General features: G+C 43.0%; 1 protein-coding gene across 1 annotated transcript in view; it reads right to left on the bottom strand.

Annotated features, from left to right (window-relative positions):
- Positions 1–3,684: 3,684 nt before the first annotated feature.
- Positions 3,685–27,079, bottom strand: part of SNX19 (sorting nexin 19) — a 37,609-nt gene continuing 14,214 nt past the window's right edge. Inside the window, exons 9-11 of the mRNA XM_016204480.2 lie at positions 6,762–6,946; positions 5,811–5,898; positions 3,685–4,761 (exon numbers count right to left, since the gene is read on the bottom strand). Of these exons, the coding sequence (XP_016059966.2) occupies positions 4,629–4,761; positions 5,811–5,898; positions 6,762–6,946 (406 nt within the window). The 3' untranslated portion in view covers positions 3,685–4,628. The remainder of the gene's footprint in view (positions 4,762–5,810; positions 5,899–6,761; positions 6,947–27,079) is intronic.

Below are 27,079 nucleotides of genomic sequence, written 5' to 3'. Positions count from 1 at the left end.
CACTTCTCAAAAAGGTTGCAATTTATTTGTCCCCTTTTCTTTCCTAAGAGAAATTCAAGTCATAGTGAAGCTCGCTGACCATGTCCTCACAGCCGATTAAGTGGCAGAGCTAGGATTTCAGTCAGCCTTTTCCAGCTCATTTTATTTTATAGACCCCTGAGGCCACCTCACATACAGGAATTAGTAGGAACAGACTTGAAAAAATTAAGGGGGGTCAGAATGTGACTAAGACAACAGGGAAGGGACTAAGCTGTTTACATGTGAGAGCAAACCCCTTGTATCCCATAAACTCCTAGGAATTGTCAACCATGATGAAAATACTCCTCAGGTAGACAGTCTTCCAATATTCTCAGGCGTAAAGGGTCATGACCCCACGTTCCTCAGCACGCCAGGCCAGGCCCCGTCTGACCCGTCCTTTCCAGCCTCTGGCCGCTCTGTTCCTGTGTGCTCTGCTCCTACTGCGTGGCACCGCTTGCAGCTCTCCATGCCTTTTCCTTAGACACTTCTTGATTGTAGTGAAGTATGCATAACCCGAAACTTACCATCTGAACCACTTCCCGTGCACAGTTCAGAAGGGCTATGTATACTTATACTGTTGTAAAGATCTCCAGAACCTTTTCATCCCACAAAATTGAAACTGCACCCATTGCCCAACAATTGCTTCTTCCCCTCCCTCGAACCTCCCACCACTCTACCTGGTCCCGAGTTTGACTGCTCTAGTACCTCGGTGAAGTCGTATGCTTGTCTTTCTGTGACTACTCCGCCTTTGCACTGTTCCATCTGGATACCCTCCCCACACTTTCACTGGCTAACTCTTGTTAATCCTTCAGGGGTCCATTTAGATATTATCAGTTCAGGCTTTCCATGGCGCCCCAATCTCAATTAAGTGCCCTTCTATAATCACACCCAATCTGAGTTGCCTGTTCTAACCCCTTGATACTGAAAGTGTGGTGGAAGAGCGGCATGCTCCTTGGCACACGTCTGGGAGCTTGTTAAACATGCAGCGCACTAGGCCACTAATGAGATCCTGGGTAAATCACACACACACTCAAGCTTGATGTGCTGTTCTAACTCACCAGGGGTCTGCGCAGCTCTCATGAGCCAAACCTGGCCAGCTGCCTGTTCTAGTGGAGCAGAGCCACAGTCGTTTGTATACGTATTGTCTATGCTTTTATATGACAATGGAAGAGCTGAGTAGTTGCAACAGAGGCTTCCACAGGGCCTAAAATATTTTTTCTCTGGCCCTTCACCAAAAAGGCGTGCTGGCTCCTCTACTAGACTGCAGGATTCTTAAAAGTGAGAACCGCTCTTATTTTGCTTTGAAAGAAGGCAGGCAGATCAGTGTAAGGTAAGTTATGATGTAAGCTTGAAGGTAGGCCGACAAGATTTACAACTCGTCCTGACATTTCCTTGCAAGTGACTATGGGCAAGTCACAAATTCTCTGTGCCTGTTCCTCATCTATACACAGGGACGTGTCATAAAACCTACTGTACAGGGTCAAAGTGTGGGTCAAATAAATTACTGTATGTTAAGTGCTTCAAGTGGCACCTTCAGCAGATGTTCCCTCTTAGCCAGTACCAGGTATTTTTAGAGTATCAGGGGGTTTATTGATGTTGGCAGAATGACCCATGTAACACACTGTCTCCACTCATTCTCTGCTTCTTTGCTAACATCTAGTGATTTTTCTTAGGTATCTAACCTTCCTGGAGGGTGGCTTCCTCTCTGAGGGGTAAGTACTATTGCTAGTCAATCATGATAATGCCATTCTCAATGTCAGTGGACAACCTTATCAGCGGGCAACCTTATCAGCAGGCAGTTCTGGCCAGAGTCACAAGCAGATCCTTGACAGGCTTCTGGGAAATGGCTTCCTCACTTTTTAAAATAAAAATTGGAAGAGAAGCCCCTATTCTTTCACAGATATTGTTTCTGTATGAATGTGATGCCCCAAACTGCGACAACCATGAAGATAGATGGTCTGAGAACAGACTTGCGTGTTTACAATGGCAGAAAGGAGGAAAGAATCCAGCCCTTTCTGAGGTCAGAGCTGCTGAATCCATTAATGCTTGGGGCTTACCTACTCAGGTAGTAATTTTATGGAAGAAAATACCTTTTCTTAGTGGTTTCAGTACAAAGCATCCCAACTCCTTCGCCAGGGACCATGTTTACACATATTTTTACTCCACCCAGGACCTAACAACTGTTGTTGGGTGCGATGAGGAAAGGAAGTGTGGTAGTTGGAAAATGAATGGGCTGGGCAGGGCAAAAACAAAGAATGAAAAATGTTCTGGGTTAGTGCAGGCCCAATTCTTCACTGCCTTTTATCACTCTCAGCCGGGAGCATCTCCTCCTGAAACCTGTGGCTCTCTCCCAAATGCCGAGCTTCCTTGTTGTCTGAACTTGTTACCCAACTAACAAGTTGGCAGGTTATTTCAAAATCAGATGGGTTTTGATTATTTCCTTGGTGATATCCATAATTTCCCCTCTGGGCAGAAGGAGGGTATGAGGAACTTATCTTTTTTGGGCAGAGAGTACAGGTGGGGTCTCTTATATAACATGAAATATATAGAAGTTTCCTTTGGGTTGGAAGTGCCAAAAGATTCCTCAGAATTTATAGCCACAGGGATTTTCTGGTGTGTCAACTTATGTACTGGTTTTGTACCAAGAGAATCAAAGCAATATAGAATCAAAACTAAATACATATGAGGGTAAAGTATGAGGACAGAAGGTGACAGAAGACAGGGCTCCACCTGTCCTGAGGAACACCTTGGCCCTAGAAGGAGGTGAAGATCAGCTCCAGTAAGTCAGCTGAGCTCCCTGCAGTTCCAGGCCCTGCAAGTGCTCACCAAGGACAGATGTGCTGAGCTCCTTCCACCTGTGAGGGTCTCAGGTGAGAGATGCTTGTGGAACTTTGGCGCCACAGAAATCACTGTAACAATCGATTCACTTTTAAGGCTAGAAGGCTCCAGGAGACACTATCTCATTTATCTCCGTCTTTAGGCAATAACATACCTAAAGCCTCTCAATTACAGTAGCACCAATTTTATGGTTAAAAGCCTGGGGGTGGAGAGAGTAGAAAGGTTTCACAACTTTCTCCTATGAACCACTTTGTGTGTACATCATCTACCTGAGAGTTGAATAGAATCTTGACCCTTGTTCTAGACCCACCCATTCTCATCACTCTAACCCCAAGACCCTCCCCAAAATGGGGGAACCCATAATTCAGTGAAAGCAGGGCTCTAAGGACTAAAGGACGCAGGGTGAGCAAAGGTCTCACAGTGACTCCCTCCACATTCCCTTGCCAGCTCCTCATAGGCATCTAACGCATACCACTTCCCTTGTGACCTCCCTCTGCTGTCTTCTCCACCAACCCTTCCTCCTAACTACTCCATTTTTATTTTTATTGAATTTAGGGGGGGGGGGGGAGGAGGGGGAGAGAGAGGGAGGGAGAGGGGGGAGAGAGATTTGTTGATCCACTTATTCATGCATTCATTGGTTGATTCTTATATGTATGTGCTCTGACTAGGGATCGAACCTGCCACCCTGGCGTATTGGGATGCTGCTGCAACCAACTGAGCTACCCGGCCAGGGCCCAATGGTTTCATTTTTCTAGTCACTGCAGCCTGACACAGCCCCTTTGCCCTCATCGCTGTTGCTCTTAAAGACTAACTAGAGCCTTAAGAATTGGAAGTTAAATTCTTTTTATGGGCAATCAATTACTTATAAGTTTACTAATATTACTGGTTCTGATGAAAAGTTCCCTGTCAGACTTGTGAGGAGAGAACCCCAATTCCAGGGGTTCCTATTCTTTGGGGATTCTCAGCTGTGGAGCACGTTTCCCTTCCCTTTGGAAGCACTGAGCTGAATATGCAAACTGCCATGTGATTTTGTTGAAGACAGAGAGGTCACAAAGGCCCAAACTCAATTGCTCCTAGAGAGGAGACTAGGAGAAAATATCAATTAGTGAAATGTGTGATGCAACTTTTTTTCAGGAAAGGGTGTGGAGGGTGAGTGGATCTACCAGAAGCTCTGGCAGTCTGCGGTCTTCTGATAGGAACAGTGTAGCCACCCAGGGAAGCGCCTTCAATGACATCCTCCAGAGGGCTGAAGTGTTGGAAAACAGCCAATGAGCAAGAAGTCCCTTGAGAAATGCTTTCCCTCCCTCTTCTGGAATTGTTGGTCCCTAATGAACTTTCAGATTCCTGGTGGGAACAGAGAGCTCGGAAGATTGTCTTCTCCTCCAAGGAAACGTGGCTTTATTTTTCCTTGGTTTACCTAGATTCTCTATGTTGGTGTATTAGGTATACGTATACACAAGACCAGATTATCGGCAAACAATCTTATGGAGGGGGGCAAAAGGGGCTCAGAGATTCCTTTTTCAAAGGAAACAGAATCTACCCACCAACAATACCCCAAACACCACACCAAAAGGTATGACAACTGGACATGAATAGAATTGGTACATATATCCCTCCATTACCTGCTACAAATGGAGTAGAACTGAGGGAAAACTGTGCCACTGAGACCCATGCCTTCTGAGCCACGGCCCAATTCTAGCCTCCTCACTGGTCTCTGGTGGCAGAGTAACTCTCCTTTCCCACGTTTAGAAGACTGGGTAAATGACCGATGGCTAGGGGGAGACACCCATCCTCTTGGGGTTGTCTGGGGTATCTGAGGCAGAGGTGGTTATGGCAGACTCCTCAACCGAGGCACTGAGATCCAAGAATTCCAGGATGATGTCCCAGAGGCAATAAATCAAATGCCTGAAACAAATGGACAAGACAACTTAGAGGAAGGTCTGGCTCAGTCAAGAGACACTGGATCTTGTCTATGATATTTGCTTTCCCTCCTCTCACCCCCATTACTGATATCCTTAGTAGACTCTAAAACTTCAGTAGCTGGGCAAAGCCTCTGCAATGGAACAAGTTTGTTGAACTAAAAATGGCTATGACTCCATTAAAGGTAGAAATAGAACTTGAGACTAGATTTTAGGAAATTTCATATTTATTTTCATAGCTATGCTAGCACACCAGCACTGTTCCTCCGAGGGAGGGAGGGATAGCAACTTTCTAAGAATTTCAGAGCTACTGACTACTGCCATGTCCCATAATTAATCACTACAGATTTACTGGCCACCTTACAGGCAAGGAGGCAAAGGCTAGGGCCCTTGAGGATGGGAGTTAATAAATGCTGTCTGCTTCAGGACAAGGTTTGAGAGAGGAGTGGAAGTGCTCAATACTTTCAGAAGCATCTAGCCCCAGGTGCCAGCCAGGGAAACACCTCCCTCTTCTGAATCACTCTAGGAGTAATCACCAGGTATCTCTGGTTACCTTACCCAAGCCCAACCTCGTTAGCTTATCTACCTCATGTTACATGCAGACAATTCCTGATCCTACTACTAATCATAGCTTTGCTGTGAAGCCAAGAACCCATGGCTGACAATCATTATATGGCCTACTATGTGCAGACCCGGGGATGCTCTCAGTGTTCACAGAGGCTGGTGGATGGTGGAAAGAACTGTTAAGCACACTAAACAGGCTAGAGGGTCACCAGGGTTTTCAGCAGCTCACATGGGGGCCTGCATTGCATCCTTCCGGATGCAAACACAGATGCTGGCCCAACACTAGCTCACTACCACAGGACAACCTTCCAGAGCCAGTAGTGTGGGCTCTACTTAGTATGTATGGACATCAGTCTGTAATCGGGGCCTAGGGCAAGGACAGACTGCGGTCCCATTCTCCTCAGTGTGGGTGCCTCTGAGACAGAGATGGCTTCAGTTATGCTGATGTTGGGTGCATATTTTTCAGCCTACCTGTTGATGAGGGGTTGCTGTAGTGACTCCAAGACTAGACTCCAGCTCAGCTGGCACTTGTTCACCCCAAGGATTTCTACTACGATACCTAAAGAGGAAAACACAGAGTGTTGTTAGTGTTATAATAACATCTCCTCATCATATCTGCTATCTTTATTCCAATGGCTATTTCTGGCATACCTCTGAACTACACAGCCAAAGTAAAAATTCTCAGAAAACAGAAAGCTAAGAAAAAATATTTCTTAGGTTAGGTACCTATTTAAGAATGGGCCTCAAGAAATAATTTTGTAACCTGCCATTAAAGGCGGTGACCCTGATGTAACAGTTCAGGCTGGAGAACAGAGGTTAGTAACAGTAAACAGTGCTGTCCAGAGCTAAGAGTGCACTACTGTGTGCACTCTGGTTAACACAGCACAGCCACAGACTGCCTCCCCTGAGCCCTCAAAATACAATGTACAAAGCAAAGAAAAAAACCCCTTTAGAGTTTGTTTTACCTATTGCTAAGGACCATGCACCTTACTCAATGTCCTCAATTTATCAGGGATGAGCTTATGCATGACATACATTTTCTTCCCTGGTCCAAAATGCTATGAGTTGTTAGAGAACCTGAATCATCAGCTGGTGAGAATGGTTCTGAGACCTGTCCCTGTGGTGCAGGCAGAGCTTCCCCAGACCTGCCCACTTATTATCCCAATAGCTTCAGGATTCGCACCTACGACTTCTGGTGTGGTGACAGCAATCCTTTCCATTCCCTCAGTATCAGGGTGAGGAGTAAGAGAATCGCAGCCCTAGTCATTTTCCTGTTAGCCTGAGAAGTGGCGGGCCAACAGGTTTTGAGTCTGTCCATATTTAAGACCCTTTTAAAAATGGGAAAGGGTGTGTGGAAATGGTGGCAAAGCTTGAGTGGAAGGGAACAGTTATTTAGGATAATAAATCTCATTGTCCAATTACCTGGCAGAATTCCCATCAGGGTCTGCAAAGCCTGTTTCTTAGCTGCCACCTTCTGCTCCTGGGTCCTTCTAGGCCGTGGGTGCTTAGGCAAAACCCCACCAGGCCAGATGGACTCCTGAAGAAGTTGGAGGTACTGCACCCAGCACTGTGGACATGTTAGATTAGCTACTTGCACCTCCAGCCACCTGTGGGGGGGGGGGGGAGAAAAGAAAGGTCAGATAAACCCGAAGGAAAGGGCACAGGAGGTGTAAGTTATGTGAGCAATCAGAATAGGGCAAAGCTAAGTTAGCACCAACTCTCACAGATGAAACCAAGCCAATTCGACAACCTGGGCTCAAAGAATTCCAAGGTGAGCAATAATAATGATATTGTTATTTACTAAGTGTTCCGATCTGAGCCACACCTTGTACTCGGGGGTTTACAAAACACAACAATAAAAGGGCCTCTGTCTCTGGGCCAGGTTGCACCTTTCCAACTCTCCTTCAGTAACTTTTCAGTAACATGGACACATAGCCTTTATAGTTAAGGCTTTGACGACTTTACACAAATCCCTCACCCTTGTCACCTTGTGCACATTCAGTTGGTCCCATGACCTGTCTTGAGCATTTCCTACATCTGCCCTTTGCTCATAATAGTTCGCTCGCTGACAAGGAATCTCCTTCCCAGTGGCAGAGTCATCCCTCCGGCAAGACCTATTTAAACGCCACCCATCCACGAAATCCTTGAGCACTCCAGACAAAGTGCTTTCTCTCTCCTAGGCCTCCACAGTCTTAGTTCTGCAGCACAAGTTGAAACTAATATTTTACTTTGGAATAGAAATTACTTTCTCATGTGTTTGCACCTTTACTTTCCCAATATAATTATAAGCACCACAAGAGTTCTGTTTTATGCTTCTAAAAAATTTTCCAGAGTGCCTTGGTGCTCAAGAAATGTTTGTTGATTGACTGGTAATTGTTCTTATTATAATAAAAATTTCCCCCTTTGTCTAAATTTTGGAAATGAGTTAGTAACTCTGAGGGGGCAGATATACCAAGTCTGCAGTTCTTGCAAGGCGTTTCCATCTTATGCTTTCTTTGTCCCTGCATTTTTTCAGAGCCAGTGGTCACTAGCTGAAGTTCAAGACCCCTGAGGCCTCCTCAGTATGTACCATGGTTGAGACTGGCATGGCTTATGACTGTAATGGATGGACCATCAACCACTTCTACTCATGCACGTAAGACTATTTGGTACAGCACATGGCCACTCATGCCACTGCTCCTATACCCGAGTTACCTGTCACCCATCCAAGAGCAGGGGAGGCTGCCAAGGCAAACTTTATTTAACTTCCACTCTACCAGACAGTCTGCATTCCACTCAAGCTAGGCATTCCAGACTTGGGGGCTGCAACCCCCCCAAGTCCAGGGCTCACAAATAATTCTAAGAATAGGAAGTCTGAAAGGTAATGGCAGGGCAAGAATGGCACACATCAATGGAGATCAAGAGCGGTACAAAGCTGCTCTTGCCCAAAATAGCCATCACGATCGTATTTGTTATTATTAGGGCTGCATCTCCTTTTTATAGGGCTTTTCATTCAGCGAGCCTAAGACACCCGATGAAAGGGATCTAGTAGCAAGAATTTCTGTTCCTGTTTATAGAAGGGGCCACCAAGGGGTGGATACAGTGACTAGATCGGGTTCTCTGCAGGGAAGCAAGTTACCCAACTCTCACCCCAGGTTCTCTTCTTCACCTCAAGCCACATGTACTTATGTGACTTCTGCTAAGGTGCACGATGGCACTTGGGTCTCACCTAATTGATCTGAGGGAGAAGGGCTAGCACTGAAAACCCATAACGTTTAAGTCCTTCCAAGGGCCAGAATGCCACAAACCATACACACTTTTACCATAGGCTTAAACACTCACTCTGCAGGATTCTCCTCTTGCCCAGGTTCTTCCCCCCACCCCCTCCAGGAAAACAGAGGCTTTCTCCTGAACAGGAGCCTGGAATTAGCCTGGTTTCATTTCCTAGCCCCAGGCAGCCCATGGAGAAGACTAGGGCAATAAATCTTTCTTGTTCACAGAACTTCTGAGATATGGTATCTTGTCAAGAATGATGAATATCCCAATCTGGAAGGAAAAAAATGATAAAACCCAAACCAAGAAAATCACCACCACCACCACCACTGTCAATACTGCCCTGTCCTTCAGATGATACAAAACTGGGCAAGCTGCAGACCGGGTTCTAAGGTGTGCTTTACTACACACAGTGCCTTTCTTAAGCTGTAAACAGCCACATTCAGGGGTTCCGGCTCATCTGCTGTGCCTGTCGCTGAGCACAGAACCACTTAGTAACAGTGACAAAGGCAGGGATTCTTTAGCCATCTCTTCTCCCTTCCACCCCATGTCCCTTCCTTTTACTCTACACCCTCCTCCAGAGTGAAGAGCCATACGCCACCCGAGAGGGATCGGACTTGACTGATCCCCTTTGCCCTGCTCAGCTTATTCCAAAACTGAGCGAGGGCAGAGAAAATGAAGAGACTGGGCACTGGAATATTGGAAAACAGACTGATGTCTTAACTCCTTTTTGTCAATCCTCACCCAAGGATGTGTTTCTGATTTTGGAAGGAGAGGAGGGGGAGTGAGCGAGAGAGAGAAACATCGATCGGTTGCCTGCCGTACTCGCCCCAACCAGGGATCAAACCTGAAACCTAGGTGTGTGCCCTGACCGGGAATTGAACCTGCAGCATTTTGGTGCACAGGACGACGCTCCGACCAGCTGAGCCACTGGCCAGGGCCTAGCTCCTCTTAATAAAGTTCTCTTCATCTCTCTATTCCACATGTTGTCTTTCTATACTTAACCTAGGAGTGAGAAGGTTAAAAAGAAATGTGTCCCTTCAGTTATCTTGAAGAAAAAGGAATAAAATTTATGTGTTGAAATTTCTGGAACCTATAGATACCACTTACTATCATGCTAACAGAGATCTAAAGTTTCAAGGTGGACACACATACACATATATGCCTCTGACAATGAATTATGAATTACTTACAAGAAATCATTTACTAAATACAAACGGTCTTGTTTATGTAACACAAAACGCACGAGTTAAATATGGTAGAGAATAGCCTCAAATAGAATTGGTTTTACTGTCTACTACCATTCCAGTTCTGATATTTGACTTAGAGATATCTCCTTCTATTATCCTACTTTTTCCAAACAAAAGAAGAAGAAAACAAGCCAAACCAGGTCTGTTCTGTCAGGCATCTCTGAATGATTGAGAGCAAATAGAAGCCTTACTAGTGGGCCCAGAAATAGCCAATAAAACAAGAAAAAAGCAACAACAGATTGACAGAGACATTCAAGAGCTTCTTTGATGCCAGCTGTGGAGGGTCAAAGGATGTAGAGATTAGGGAGTGTACCCGTTGTCCATGTTCCAAGGAACCTGGAATCTGTTTAAAATATACAGATAGAGCAATGAAGCAGTGGCTAAAAACCCCAACAGTTTAATACTAGGGCTATTAAGATGGCCACTTCAAGATTAGCCGAAGTTCATTTCCCAACAAAACAGCAGAATCAAATGTCATGAGTAGGGGAGAAAGCTTTAGGGATCATGTCTAATTTCATTAACCAAACTCCCCTCCCTTCCTTTTTCGAGCTGCTATGGCTGAGTGAGGCAGGGTCCTAAGTAAGGATGGCTTAATGGGGTAGACGGAGGGAGGGGAAGAAGGGGACAGTGAAATCAAAACACAGAAAATACTCCTAAGAGCAATAACACTATTCTAACAAAAGTGCCTGATGTAATGTCAATAAAAGAAAGTAGACTCATTCCTTGTACCCTTTTTATCCACTGGGTTGTACCTCTGTAGACAACCCAAGGGCAATTATGCTCCAACCTCATCTTAATGTACCACATACCCTTCGTTCGAAGAAAAAGAGAGAAAAGAAAGATCAGGTCAAAGCTTCTATCATTTTAAATAGATGTACAGTCAATTACAGGTGTCAACTCATCTTACTGCCCTTAGGCTTTTCCAACCTTGCTCTCCTGATATTCTGAACTGATTAATCCTTTATGTGGAGGACTGTCCTGTGCACTGTGCAAGGTTTAGCAGCATTCCCCTCCCCCGTACAAGTTGTGTGACAATCAATGCTGTCTCCAGACACTGTCACCTGTCATCTGAGGGACAACATGCTCTCGGGTGAGAATCACTGCCTTAGACTTAGGGTCTTTTGGATACAATACATCAGGCCATTTTTATAGTCATTTTAAAACTGGTGGTTGTAGCAGGATATTTTTCAAATTGTGGGGCAAAGAGCAGCAGAGGCTATGTAATCAGCTTTGTGGTTTGTGACATTTAAGTACATCTAAATAGAAATAGATTAGAATAGAAATCATAAAAGTGCATCTCATGTTTTGGGACCCTTCTGTTTCATATATGTGTGTGTGTATATATATTATATGGATGTATCAGACGTATTTGTGTGTATGTGCGCATGTGTACATGTGTGCACGTGTGTGTGTTCATAGTGAGTCATGGAAGCACTCCCTACCTACCCCACCCCAGCACCCTGTAGAATATGTATAATAGCACAGTCCATGAACACTGTGTTGTGTCCACAGTCCTAGCACAGTCCTATGAACATTTGCTCGTTAAAGCAGTAGCACCATTCCACAGGGTAGAAAGAAAGGAGATCTTGAGGGTGATGGTGTGGATCCACAACATTTCCCATTAAGTTGTTTTAGTCGACTGCACACCTGATAAAAGTACCGCTTCTCCTCCCTCTGATTCCTTTTCCAGGCCTCTTGCCTTCCAACCACAGCCCCTTCTTGTGTTTATTCAGTCTCCCCCTGGCAGCTCTCAGCTCAGAGCTTCTCAGCACTGGAACTACCCAGACCCAGGTTCCTCAGCTGCATCTGAGAGCTCAGCACTGCAGCCCTCTGGCTGTGTATCGAGGTCACCCGCACTGCGGCCCTCTGGCTGTGTATCGAGGTCACCACCCTTTCCAGCTGGGAGAAGAAGGAGGAAATGAACCTTAAGGGCAAGAAACTTCTATTTCTTTCTCTCAATGACTGTTGTAAAATCTGACATGGCTCATGGAGTCTATATAATTTCTTCTTTGATTTTTGCTTTTATGTTTTAAATCACAGATCCACATCTTTAAAACATGTGCTTCAAGAGTAGACTAAATACTGCCTAAACACTACAATTTAAGAATCTGAGTTCCATACTTTTATATCTAGCCACAAAGTTTTTTGTTTTTGATTAGTAATGTACAAGTTATGGGTATAAAATATGCATTAGGAATTGAAGCATTAATCAAGGAAGGAAGTAAAAGAAATCATCTGTTGAATCTTAGAGGTTATCCATTCCAGTCTCATCAATTCACATAAAAACACTGAGAAGAAGCATTTCATAGCAATAGGCTGCTTTAGAGCTAGAAGAAAATGAAGAGGTTACCCCCATCTACCCTCCTTGCAAAGTGCAAATTCCCCATGTAATCTCATGGCATAGCCAAGGGTTCTAGCCTGTGAATCCAGAAAGTCAGGCTTTTATTTTAGCTTCACCACCCATAGGAATGTGACTTTGGGGAAGTTGCTTAATTCCTGAAAAAGACACTTTCAGTTCATTAGAGATGCTTCTTAAATAATGGCAACCAAAATCTGTCTCCTTGTAACTTCTAGTCATTGCTCCTACTTGTACCCTCTGAAGTTAACAGGAGGTATTGAAGTTACCATATCATATCTTTCGTAACACATAGTACAACTGCATTTTTAAATACATCTATTATTGCTCCCTAATTCTTTTCTACTAGTTATACACCCCTGATCCCACCAACCTCAAAGTTGAGCACACAGAGGACAATAGATGTCTGATGAATGAAGGAGATGAACCATTTGTAATCCCGAGTGTATGCTGCCATGTTACTCTCTCTTTGAATGGAGTGCCCAGAACCAAACACCACATCCAGATGCACCCCGGCCAGTGGAGAATGCAGAGGGTTAGTCTTTCCTTAATCCAGACACTATACTTCTATTAATACAGCTCAAGACTCTGTTGGCTTTTGGGGCACACACATCAAAGCCCTGACTCTACAGATGCACTTTAACAAAACAATCACATCTCCCTCTGTAAGCCTAGTCTTGCCTTCTGTACTTGTGCAATTTAAAAAAAAAATCTAAATTCTGATTTATAACATTTATTTCTATTAAATTCCATCTTATTGGTTTTAGACTATCATTCTAGCCTTTCTAAAGCTTTTTAAACCTTAATTTTTATCATCCAGAGTATTAATTATACCTCTAAGGATGGAGTTACTTGCAAATTTACTGAAGAAAGAATTAACAGGGTAACAAGAGCAATGCTCTATCACTAGAAATTTCCCTCCAGGTTGACATCAATTTATTACATATTTTTGGACTAAAGATACTTGCAACAAATCACTTAAAAGTACTACATATGGATATTCTTCATATGGATATTATGAAAATATGGCAAAAACTTGTTGAAATTCATATACAATATAACCACCAATACACTCCTTTCATTTAATGGTCTAATAATTCTGCTAAGAAAATAAAAACTATGTTTACAAGCAGGACATGTTCCCACTGAATGCACACTGATTTTAAGAGCTTGCCATTTCCTTTCCCAAGTGTTCACAAAACATTTATTTAACAAACTGCTTCAGAAATTTCCAGAAATAAATGTCAAGTTCAATAACCTGCATCCATTTTTAAAAGGTATGATATCTGTCCATCTCCAACCCAATGCATCTCTATATAGCAATTTCCTTAATGATCTTAGGTTTTCATGATAAATATTAATTTTTTCAGTTCCATGGAATACAATTCATCTGGATCAGGTACATGAGCTTTACAACAAATTAAATGCTCTTATTTTCATTCTTATTTTAGTCTTCAATTCTAGTTTAATCATGTTTCTTCAGTTCTTCTTGTTAGACCATTTTCCTTGACGAAGAAAGAATGGCACAGCCTAGCAAGCAGCAGACCAAGTCACTGCTGAGGAAGTGAAAAATGCTTTCAGTGTAACAGGTTACACTGCAGCAGCTGTTCCAAACAATTTACCTGACAGGGTAGGGCCAACGTGGGGTTATAGTTGTCCATATGGTAAATGACACAAGAATGCATGAGAGAACACACCCTGTGTTCTGCGCATTCACAGCTGCAAAGCTACTTTTGGCCCGCCCTGCATTTTCTTTGTTCTTGTTTTTAACATGTTGTTTTGTGTTTTTTCAAGCGTTTTTCTCCCGTAACATTAATCCCCAACTTCAGCTCCTTCTGCGTGTAAGCTTACTGGACACCATTCTTATTTTTCTATTGATATTATTTACTCAGTATGTGTCCCTTCTATTTGTTAATATATGTTGACCTACAATCTGATTTAACTGCCCTGGCTTCATTTGATGCTGGCTCTTTTCCTTCCTCATTAGAATCATGTGTTTAATTTGTTTATTCCATTTATTCAAAACACTGGTTGTGGCCCTGGCTGGGCAGCTCAGTTGGTCAGAGGGTCACCCTGATACGCCTAGGTTGCAGGTTCAATCCCCAGGCAGGGCAGATACAAGAATCAAGCAATGAGTGCACAAATAAGTGGAACAACAAATTGATATTTCTCTTTCTCTCAAAATAAAAATAAAGATCATATTGGTTGAGCTTCTTGTAAGTGCCAAAATTAGAAGATTGTAAAATTTTTACGAAGACTGTAAGGTTTTGGGAGCAGGGATCTTATGTAATTCATTTTGATACCTTCCTCAACGTTTCCCATAATAGTGCCATTCCCACAACAAGCAAGTATACACTGGATGAACCAAATCTTACTCCAGAACTCTCAGCGATAACTTCCGGTGTTAAATTTTAAGTTCACTTGTGATTATAGTGTATAAGATACTATTAGTATTTACCTCATACTCTGTTACATTATCTTGTGAATTCCAGTACTTCTTATCCACCTGCACTTTCCTTTTTCTCTGAGCTGTTTTCCATAACATTCAGTTTGAGCTTTATCTCAATTTTTTCCTCAGCTCCTTCCTCCTCACTGAGTTGGTGGGTTTCCGCCAAGTATATTCTTCCTACTATCCTTGAGTTATGCTCTATCTGTAGTCAGCAGTCTACCATGTGAGCATCATGTGCCAAGGTACAGAAAATTTAAAAACCTTCCCTTTATACCAGCTACATTTCCCCTTTCCTTCCCAAGACAGAACTGACAGGTAGAAGGAAAGGTGAAAATACAATCTGGGCCCTCAGGTTCTTAAGTTTCTATCAAACATCTCAAAATCATTAGATGCAATCCATGTGTCATTATTCATTTTTAAACAAAAGTAGCTAATAACCTATTGATTTAATAAGCAACAGAAGACTTTTAACCACAACTGACACATTGTTCAGTAAGATACTGTATGTTCTGTTAGTTATGCTTCCTAACCAGGCAGATAAGCGAGCCATTCTTGAATTTTCCTTTCCCTGTTCCTATCCACGTGGCCCTCCAGCAACACCACTAGTTTTTATGCAACTGCTAAATCTGGTTGATCCCACTTCCTCCGTGTATCATGAACTCATCCCCCCCTTTATCATCTCTGTAGCAATGGTCTTGGTTTAGGCCCTCATTGCTTTTCATTTCTATTAGTTAAACTCTTTCCTAATTTGTTTCCCTGGCCCTAACTTTGCTTCCTTCAATTAATCCTCCACAGCGCTATTTAAGTGCTTTTTCTAAGTTACAAAGTTGATCATGCCATCACCTGTTTAAATTTTGTAAATGGTTTACCACCAAATGGGGAACAAACCCCACGTTCTCTGATTTGCTCACAGAGCTCTGCATGAGTCAGTGCCTATTAACCACTTCAGTGAAACCTACAGCCACTCATGCTGCACATCATATATTCCTTGTCACATCTGGCTTCTTTGGGCAACACAATTACGCCACACTGTTCACTGCTCTGCCATTAATGCTCTTCTTCAGTGTTTGTTCCCAACTTCCCTTCATCCCTTAAACTCTATCTCAGTGTCCTCGCCTCTGCAAGCCTTCCCTGGCCTCTCACAGCTGATTACTTAGTCCTTTCTCTGAATCACATAGAGAGTTCTTTTTAAAGTCCTAACTTTATACTATATGTCTTTATTTATAAGACTGCACCTCCAAGACGATATCAAACTTCCTAGGGTAGGAATTTGGGGTCAATTTTTTATTTTGATCACATAGTGTCTGGCACAGAGTAGGGAATCAATCAATACTAGTTACTAAGTGCATACATACTGAATGTGGGACAAACCCTGGTCTTAAAGCACAGTACATGGCTCAAAATAAGCTTCGCAGAGGGCAAGCATCACAATACTTAAAGCAGCGGCAGAATAGTGAGCTTCTAATTATTCGTGTTTATGAAGGATATGACAGACTAAAGAAAGAGTGGACTATCTAGAAATTCTTTGAATCTAACATTTGGCAGGTTTATTTTCCTAATAATTTTTTGTTTAGGCTAATATTAAAGGTAAGCTGTGTGCCAAAACACCAGCTGTAGGGTGGATGCTGTAAGAAGCATACTGGACAGTAAGTCAGCTGAGCTAGAATCAGAATTCATCATGGATAATCCATGCAATTCCACCTGTTATGCATCCCCCTGGAAGGGAAAAAAGGTGGAAGGCACGGGAGTGGGTCAGCCATGCTTCATATCTGGCACACTATAAGTCCTCGAGAAGACAAACAGCTGCCAGCTGCTATGCTTTTGTCAGTTTTCCTGGCAAATAGGCCCACAGGTTAGAAGAGACTGAAAGTCAAACAAAAGCAAAGGGGTCATGAGGACCACAAGTCACACTTATATTCTAAGAACTGCCCCTGATGAACGGAGCAGCATCAAACTGACTCTAACCCATTCCTTATAACTACTGAGAAGAAAAGGAGGTATGCAGAATGTTGGGGCAAAAAAATGGCCAAAAGCAAAGGTCAGGATACCTTTCCATCCAATACAGAACAAGAGGGCCACACCTGGGGATTCTGTGTTCACGGGACAAATGAGACTGACTGCAAAGGGAGATCGCTAGAAATGTGTTCTAGATCTGAGTAGTGCGACACCCTTAGGGTTCTAATTTGAAAGTTTATTATGCAAATATAGTGTACCTCAAAAGACCTTCCAATGAACTTTTCTCAGTTCCATACTATGTTGCTATCCAGTTCTGAAAAATCAGGGTTGGTAGGCTTTAAAGCTAGGCAAAATCAAAGTCATGCTTTTTGGATGACTGCCTGCTATTCATCTGATCCAAGTAAAAGCAGCAGCTGGACATCTTTCTCACAACCAACAAATCCCTGAGAGTCTCTGGAACAGCCAATGTCTCTGGCTCCAAGTCCAGGCAATTTCTGTTAGGAAGAGGCCAGCACAGTTTTCACCCCAATAGCGAGCACAAAACAGGTTCATACCTGTCCGGGGAAAATACAAACTTGGTAGCTCAAAGAGCTACAAAGAATTCACACCGGCAGTGTGGCCAGTGTGTTGTAATGAATGAAAATAACATTGAAAAGATGCAGTTTTGGGCCTGGCTTGGCCACTTAAAAGTTGAATGAATTCTCTGAGTTCTGGCTTCATTCTTACTGAAAAGTATAACTTGTCTTCACAAGTTTTCAAGATCAAATGAGAAAACGAAGGCAATTTTCAGAGTGCTTGTGTGTTTGTACACGTGTCAGAGAAACATTCCTTTGGATCCTCTTAAAAAATTCTACCAGATCCAAGGAAGTAAATGATGGCAGGATCCAGAGCAAGCTTTGCATTTCGGGCCCCACTTTCCCCTTCTTTAAAGCTTATTTCCTAGCAGGCTCAGGGTGGTAAATATTAGCAGAGTGAACCATTCTTGTAATGAGCGTTTAAGAAGATTGGAGAGGATAGACCCTGTGGAGTTATGGGTAGAATATTGTATTTCAAAATCCTGCCTAAAAGTAGATCTCTATATACTAAACAATGAAATTTTCACCACAGGGGCTGCAGAATCCTAAATGAATCTTTCTTCTTTCCTTGGTCCTAAGTGAATAGCAAGCCTGGCTGATTCTCAGTCACCTGGTAGTTATTCCAAACCTTTGCTTTCTCAGTGCCTAGGGCAGGGAGGGGGGTGAAGAAGGGGAAGGCTAATTAGAATGGCCACACAGGCCTGGTCGGCATGGCTCAGCAGTTGAGCATCGACCCAGGATCCTAGAGATCATGGTAAGGGCACATGCCTGGGTTGTGGGCTCGATCCCCGGTGGGGGGGTGCAGGAGGCAACCAATCAGTGACTCTCTCATCATTGATGTTTCTATCTCTCTCTCCCCCTCTCCCTTCCTTTCTTTGAAATCAATAAAGACATATTTAAAAAGAAAAAACAGCCACACAGCCCTGGCCGGTGTGGCTCTGCTGCTTGGAGCATTGTCCCATGCACTAGGTCACGGGTTCATACCTAGGGCACATACCTAGACTGTGGATTCGATCCTGTTGGGGCACGTGACGGAGGCAACCAATTGATGTGTCTCTCTTACACTGATGTTTTTCTCTCTCTCCCTCTCTAAAAATCTAATTTTAAAAAGGCCACCCATTCAGAAGAAATACTGAGCCTAGTGGAGAAAGGGCAAGGAAAGGAAGAGAACTACTTAAAGCTGAAGCACTGGGAAGAAAGGCAAGACACATAGGAGGGCAAGAGGCAGACATTTAGTAGTTGTCTTGACAACTAGACCCCGTGCTGTTCCTAGTGACCTTACCTCACAGGGAGATCTTCAGGCTGCTCTGGGCAAAAGGTACCACTACAGGGGAGGAGGCAGGATTAGAGGTGGGACAGGTGATAAGTATGCGCTCCACTGGATGGGCTTCTTAAACACTTCTACAAATATTACTGGTCACAGATTTAGAGAATGCTCAGCCATAATTTGAAAGAGAAGAATTAGGGATTGTATTTAACTAAGCAGACATGGCACAGTTCCAAATTATGCTGTGAAAATGGCTAGAGTAAGATGGAAAAGACTAGCCTGGAAGGGAACAAAGGATAAACATGGGAAGCCACGGGGAAGAAGGAAACATGACTAAAATGAACAGAATCACTGTAGGGTAGAAGGACTACCCAAATATATTTGTTTCCAGTTTCCTGTCTACATGCTAAACTTTAAAACCTTTCCAAATTCAAGGCTCTCTCTCCTGATACTAAGGATATAGAACTAGCAGCCACATCACAGGGACTCTAGGGTACTACTTGTGATTAGAAAGGGGGGAGAGGGGAGGTGGCTGAGGGGCTTATCCTTGTGGAGGGAAAAGGGCCACATACTAACCCTGAGAAACTCAGGGGAGGCCTGCACAGTGGGCCATGTAAACCCAGAGGCAAAAGTGACCATAAATGATGGTCTAAATGAAAAAATTCCTAACTAAAAGTGGGTCATGGTGGAGAGTTATGTTCTAGGCCTATAGCTTCCTTGATAAAGGTCAAGTTTCACCTTTGAAATTGTCTACTGTCTTTGTGCACCTAAGATAAAGTACCTCTGAAATGTTAATTTTCTTTTCCAGACACAACCATTGGCACCAGAGCACCAGACCACTCTCTTATCTTGTTGCCCACATACCATCTCTACCTGCTGTGTTATTAACTATCTTAAAGTACATGTCTCTTCGTTTTACTTCTCATTCAATATTAGAGATTTCCCTGCTTTGCTTTCTCCAGCCTCCCTAATCTACCACCAACATATTTCATGTAACCCTCCTTATGTCTCCTCCTCTGATTCTAATGTATAAAATACGCTGCAAAACAAGAGGTTTCATGTAATCCTCCTTATGTCTCTTCCTCTGATTCTAATGTATAAAATAAGCTGCAAAACTGCCATTCTCTGGGGCATTTTCTCAACCCGTTGAGATTTTGCCTCCTGGCAATTGTGATCAGTTTGACTCAAATAAATTCATATAAGACTTTTTCTTAGGCTGGATGTTCTTTTGTTGACATCCTGAAGCTGAATTTACACAGTAATCATACTGTGTTAATATAGATTATACATTTATTGGGGGAGGGCTAAATTCCCGCCAAGTCAACAGGAAAAAGCCAAATGATTTCCATTCATGGCAAACAGCAACAGGAAATGCCCTCGATTATGTAACAGGTCGATAAGATTCCCACTAGCAGTGTAATCTAGGCCTGACCACCTCTACCTCAGTGAAATGTGTATCTAAGACTTTGGTGTCCACAAGGACCTAGAGTACAGGAAAAGCTAGCGTGCAGAGTACTGACAAAATTTTTCAACTTCAGATGTCCAGCAGGTTTTATCACTGTAGACTCTCTGATTCACTCTGGGTTCCTGAGACAAAACTGTTCTCAATGAATCAACTCCAGCACTGAATCCTTGACGAATGTAATGCACTCTAAGGGATGACTTCTGGGAGTACACCCTGCTCAGAGAAGCAAGTGTGTGTTGAAGACTGATCAGGCCAGAGGGAGAAGGGTGAAAGGTGAAAAAAAACCCACACTGTCTCTTCTAAAAGTCAGTGGTACCAAGGAGAGGACAGATAAGTAGCAAGACAGGAATGATTTTGATTACTATCATCCCCAAGGCAAGGACCTATAATTGCAAAACCTGGTTCCCTCCAAGGTGAATGGGTATTATTTAACCTGCAGCGCCTCCTGGTGCCCAGAGGGAGAATTCCTGTCTTAATTCTCCTAAGTAGCAATAGCCTGGCAGGCTTTCCATAATGTAGTTAACAAAACAAAAAGATCTCTCTGCCTTGCGTGTAAGCGCACACATATTCAGAAAGGGGCTGGCTAAAAATATTCAAAATATATTTAAAGCTTTCTTTTTATTTAAAAGTAGAAAATGCCCCATCCCCCTCTTAAAAAATGTTTCAGTGCCTGGAATATTCTTTATCCTAAACCCTTCTAAATGATACCTATCTTATAAGGTCTAGCTTTAAACACTTACTTTCCTCTGTGAAACCTACCTAACATTTACCCCATGCTGCATGGGACAAGCAGTGTGTCATCTGACCTCATATTGTTCACTATTTCTGTTTCTATGGGTTATCACTTCTAAGAGGCTGAAAGAACCTTAAAGTAGAAACTGCCACACTAGCCTGAAGAGCTAGCACACAACAAGTACTTAGTACACACAGCAAATCTTACATACAGCAAATCTTACACTTTTCAAAAATTGTTTGTAAAGAGGCCACCATAACAAGAACTAAATAAAGTTAGTTTCCTAGAAAGCAAAGGCAGTTCTCTGGTTCTGAAGAAACTCAGTTTCTGCTCTGGATGTGACTGGGGAACACTGTAAGTACACCTGTAAGATAGGACGGAGTGCACAGACCGATAATATGAAGGAAAAGAACCTGATTTGAAAGATGCAGAAAAGACCTGCTGTCTCACAGGGTCTCTACTATTATCAGATCACAAAGCAAGCTCACTATAAAGGCCTCTCCAAAATCCCATTAAAATGTAAACATAATCTACTCTACATCAGATTTATTATCGCCACAGCAAGAGCCCAAAGGAAATGAAACATGGAGCTTGTAAAGATGGACGAGAGCTCACACTTATTGAGTGCTACCATGTGCCAGATGTACATCAAGAGACTTTCACTATGTCTTATCTTCCAACCACCTTCATAAGCTGCGCACATTGAGGAGGAACCTGAGGCAAAGATAGGTTAAAAGACTTGTTTTAAGTTACACAGAGAGTAGCCTCAAAGCAGATTTTTAAAACAGATCTATATGACTTCAAAGCCCATATTCTTATCTCCCCACCTTGGAGAGGTTAAGAAGGCCCAACAGCAGGAGATGCTTCCAGAGGGCAAGTTTAGGCGGGCTCTCCCAGTGGGGGCCATGATGAAAGTGGGCACTGTGTTTTTCGGGAAAGGAGAGTGTCTCTAGAATGGGACACGGCCGACGGGCTCAAAGGAAATACCTCTTTGCTCAGGTTCACCCATGGCTCTGGAAATGGAGATGCCCCATTGAAGAGCTGTGGGGAGGGGTGTAAGAGATATTCAGTTTACACTTGAGTTTCTTGTTCCCCAGGACTCTTGAGATTCTCATTAGTGATAAGCAGAGGACTGATGCCATTGGAATGGCATGTGATGTTCATTCATTTAACACAAATTTATTAAGTGCCTTCCATGTATTGGGCTAGGTGCTTACCACAAAATTGTGGATAGGACACATTCCCTGCCTTCAAGGTATGTGCAGTCTGAAACTGTCCTCAAAAACTATCCTGGGTCCCTATTTGTAGTTACAGATGGGCAAGAGCATTGATGACTTGGAATAAAGGTTCTGAGGTTTAAATGTCACATGATATTTCGTGTTTTTCTTACCTGCTCCAATGACTAGTTCCATATCTCTGTGTTAGGAATAAAAATTTAAGAACATGCACCACACACAGAAGTGTAAAAACACACAAGCACATGAACACAGCCAGTCAGCTGAAACCAGCTGTCAGAACCTTAACCATGTACTCAAGTAAAAATCGTCAGTACATGATAGGAAAGGTATGATGTCTTTATCACAAAATGGATGTAGAATGAGTGACACTTAAGAAATATGACAGAGAAGTCACTCCTATAATAAGAGAGTCTGTTGTGACCCATTCTGGCCCAATCTATAGAAGTCAAGAGCTTCCCTTTGTGAAGGTCTAGTGAAGTAGGCATGGAACAAGCAGCGTTCCTTTTAAGCAAGGAAACATAATTCTATAACCTGAGCAAAGCTGTAACTGTAAAACATTACTTTCAGCACCTATAAAAATAGACTGACTCAGTAATCAGAGGGCTAGGAAATAATTTGACAGGGACATTTCAAGACTTAGTTTGAGATAATTTTGTATCTGGGGCTCTTGCAAAAGTATGCAATTTTCTACAGAAGGTGTGCATAGAAAGAGATTTGGTATAAGTTACCACAAGGCACCAGAGCTGAACTGAAAGTAAGTTTATGTAGCAAAGGAAAAGGCTGTAATCAGTGTTTCCCAAGAAACTATTAATTTTAACTCTGATAAACTCTGAATATGAAAGGATGTAGAATAAGAGATACCCAAAGGGAGACCATACAGTCTCTAGTTCGGGAGTGCTTTAAGAATAAAATCAGAATATGCATATGGAAATGAATTTATATGCTACCATCATATGTATGTGTCCCTGAGGTCAATGAGATGGAAAGTAAAAGGTTACATAGAAATAAGGCACAGGGACATTCAAGTGAGGCTGGTTCCAGTGGCCACCGCTTTGTCAGTAAAGTAGGGAGGCAGTACGTAGTAGTAGAAAGTGCATGGGTTTTGAGGCCAGGATGACTTAAGTGGGATCTTGGGTGTCACACTTACTAGTTTTATGATTCTGGGATGGTTATTTAACCTGGATATCATTTTCCTCACCTGTAAAATGTGGAAACATATGTCTCTCTCATAGACATGCACTGCACATTAGTACATAAAAAACACAGCAGCTTACATGGTATAATTAGTATTTAATGAATGTCAGTTCCTAACTTGTTGCAATTGCTTGTGTTCTTTTGGTAGCAGACCTGGAGTTTCCCTTAAGATATAACCACTGTTAGAGAGACCCTTTATCCATCTGCTACACAGATATGTCCACAGAGAAAAGGTCCCCGAATGGGCTATGCTCAGAGAAAACGTAAGATTCTGGAGTAACCGAAGAGAATAGTGTAGGCAAAAGAGTTTATGGTCATCTCCTCAAAACTGTCCTTAAGAAAGATGATCATTCCCACCGGCTAGCACAGTACTCTCTGATGCATACTCTCTGTCAACAAACCTTCTCCTGACCTTTCCCAGAAGATGGTTTGTAAGAGACCTCTTTCGTAAGAAAATGATTCCATGGCCTAGCATAAGGTCTAGAGCTTGTTAATTTTATCCTGGGTCCACTGCTTGTTGGACCTTTAAACCTAATGCAATCTTTCTTTTCTTCTTCCTCTCTAAAAACTTACTGACATACTTTTCTACTCTCCTTTGCCCACAGATCACAGAAAGTTCTCCCCTACTCTTTTTTGCCACACTATTCCATTCCCATGTGCCCCTAACATCCCCCCCCAGTCTCTCTCTTTCTCCCCCCACCCCCCCTCAGAAATCTTGATGCAGATGCCAGGAATGTGTCTACTGCCCTTTTGACACAGAGTTTGATGCCATCCTGGGGCCATGCGGAGGGCAGAGCCACGGGACGTGGCGTTCGAGTACTCTACTGCTAGCCTGGCTCGTATTTTTATCACGGCACTACTCTGGGCATCCAGGCAGGGACCTGGTCCAGCTGCTTCTCATTCCTTCACTCTACATCAGTACTCCATAATAATCTCACTCCTTACCTTGGCTGTGTCTTCCTGCCCAAACCTTCTACCATCAATGGAGCACAGTGCAGCTCCTTTCCCTCCAACCTAGTCTATGTCTATGTACTTGTCCAATTTCCTGAACCTGATTCTGATGCATGCAGAAATATTGTCAACTTCCTTCTGTTTTCAGACGTGAGCAGTCGGCACAAGCTGGATTTACTCCTTGGCACAGACTGCTACCCCCACTCCTCTTCACTTTGTCTCTAATTCCAAATAAGGAGTGCTGCTTCTTACATAATTGGATGTTCCCGGCACAGAAGCTGACATACGAGGTCAGGCGCGCATGTGTGCAAGACTCCCCTTTGACTTAACAATGCCTTTTTTGGGCATCTAACTTCTCTTCAGCTCCCCTCCCCCACTTTCTCCACACCATCAACAATCACGGGAGATTTATGAAACTTGGCTCAGATCAGAACTCTTTCAACCTTGGCTTAGAAGGAGGGGTCATGAGGTTGAAGTTACTCTTTTTTATTTTTCTTCCTTGCAGGGGAGGGAAGAAGGGAGACAGGGAGAGAGAGGGACAGAGGAAAGATGGAGGGAGAGAGGAGAGAAGAGGGAGAGAGGGAGAGGGGGAGAGGGGGAGAGGGGGAGAGGGGGAGGGAGAGAGAATGAAAATGAACACTTAAGATCTGGCAGAAGTCCCTGGCATCCAAGGGAGTTATATATTTAAGGAAGCAAGGAGAGTAAACAAAGCTGGAGGCAGAAGACATTAACTCATCTTCTTGGAGATGGTAATGCTGAAGGTTAGAAACTGGTAATATTTTAAGGAGGAGATGCATCTAAATCTCGATGGCTGTACCATCCCTGATAACTGCAGTGTGTTCAATATAACTAGAGAAGGGGCAGGAGCTGCCTATGGCATTAATACCGACTATTCTTCTTTTAAGTGCAGAGCTCAAAGAAAAAGAACCTGAGTACTCTGCAAAAGGACCTGATTCAGAAAGAGAAGGAACATGCTGTCTCCTGGGCAGCAGTCATGGGGACCATCTCAGGAAGGTCAACACTGAACTGCTGGGGCCATACCACACCTCTTCTGGTAGTAGTGGTAGGTTGGGGGGTGATGGTGCTACAGCTTTGAGGAGATACCAAATTCCACTTCATTTGCTTACCAAGGCAAAGCCAAAGAATGTAGCACCGCATGAACCTCTAATAAAAAAGGCAAGCTGTCGGGAACAAGTAACACAGGCTAACTTCAGGACAGTGCAGTGCCCTTTGTGTTGTAAGTGTGCACACACGGAAACACAGTTTGGCTTTTACAAACGGAATGTAATATCCTCTTGGGGAATGTATACTACTCTGAATCAAAAACTTTTGGATTGGCTTTTATCCTTTCAAATCCTGGGGCAAAAGTCTGATCCTGAGAGTCATTATAGCTGAAAAATCAGACAAGCCTGGGTTCAAATTTGGCCTGTGGTATACTTATAAGCTCTGTGATCTTGATGAAATAAGCACAGTTCTTTGTAAGCCTTAGTTTCCTCATCTTTGAATTGGGGATCTTCATAGCTCTTTCACAGGGCTTTTGAGGGGACTAAATAATGTAATATGCTTATAGTGTCCAGCACAATGTCTGCACAAAGTAAACTCTCAACAAATGTTTGCCACATGGTAAACATCCAGAAGCTGTAAGATTATCAATGTCTACACACAAATCCTGAAATAAGCCCTATCTTTCCCATGTACATAGGAGCTTGCTGGTATGAGAAAATGGGCCACAGGCATCAGGTCCTTTGAGCCTCTAGAGGAGAGCTGGGATTCTTCCTCCAGGCATCCATGACTTCTTGACTCCTATCTTAAGGAAGCTTCAAGAACACTGTGAACTCAACAGAAGACATTTGAGAAGGCGGCCAAGTATATTCCATATAATTCAGAGGGACAGGTACAGTAGGGACAGTGGTAGCTGAAGGAGGAGGCTGGCATGGGGAGGGCATCCTGAAAACATAAAAAGTGGAACAAATTTGGGGCACCTAGTTGGAGGAATTAGAAACAGAAAATACTTTTTACCCTTCTTTCCTTTTCTGAAGGGCAAATATTGAAACCTAACATTTATGGGCCATGTTCCATGTACCTAAGACATCGATGCCATTATTCCTGCTTTCCAGGTGAGGAAAGCAAAGCTCAGGGAGGGTAATAGAGCAGAGTGGTGGTATGCGGCAGTGGACAAGAACATGGGCTGTGGAATACCTGGGTTTCATTTCTGGCTCCACCACGCATTAGCTTTGTGATCATGGATAAGGCCCTCAGTATCACCCCCACTAACCTGCACCATATGTGAAGAGTAGGGACTCCATCTGTTTTGATCACCACTGATGAACCCTTACTATTTTTCAAGGAATAAGACCAAAATAGTGCCCTGGCAGGACAGAGTTAAGAGCACTTTAAGGTGAAGTGGGGTGAATGCTACAAACAGCCTGGACAAGGTGATGTCAGTGAGATCAAGAAACAGCTTAGAGTAGACTGGATACGCAAACACACGTACTTCCTTACATGCCCCCGCTCCACTTTATTCCTGTCTCTTCCCTATCACTAGAAAATCTATAATCATCGCCCAGAGGTAATGCAGCCTGGCCTGGAATTCTCACAGCCTACAATTCTCTAGTATTTAAGTGTCCTGTTTTAGGTCTCCAGGAGTGCTAGCTACATACTGTATCACTTCTTGCTGCTCTGCCTGTAATTCCCAAATATATGTTTCTCTCTATTTGGTACTGGCCCAAACCCTTTAATATTCTGAGTTATTTAAACTTCAGGTAAGTTTCTTTCTACTTTTTCTATACATGAATCTCCATCTTTTTGAATTTTTTTTGACTCATCTATATTTTTCTACTCCTAATAAATAAATTATTGTTACGAAACCAATTTACCATATAAATTACTTCAAGGGGAAGGGGGGTAATCAATTATCACATACTAGCTAGTTTTAGAAGCTTCCCATTTGTTGAAAACATTTGGAAGATCAGCAAAGGGGAGCCTAAGAGAAGGAGAAGAGAAATGAAGGCTTAATTAGCAATGTTCACAAGTGACTGAATAAAACATAAAGAG

The sequence above is a fragment of the Miniopterus natalensis genome, chromosome 20, assembly GCF_054644295.1.
Source record: "Miniopterus natalensis isolate mMinNat1 chromosome 20, mMinNat1.hap1, whole genome shotgun sequence".
Classification (NCBI taxonomy): domain Eukaryota; kingdom Metazoa; phylum Chordata; class Mammalia; order Chiroptera; family Miniopteridae; genus Miniopterus; species Miniopterus natalensis.
The sequence above is the reverse complement of the archived record's forward strand: the minus strand, read 5'-3'. Positions and strand labels throughout refer to the sequence as shown.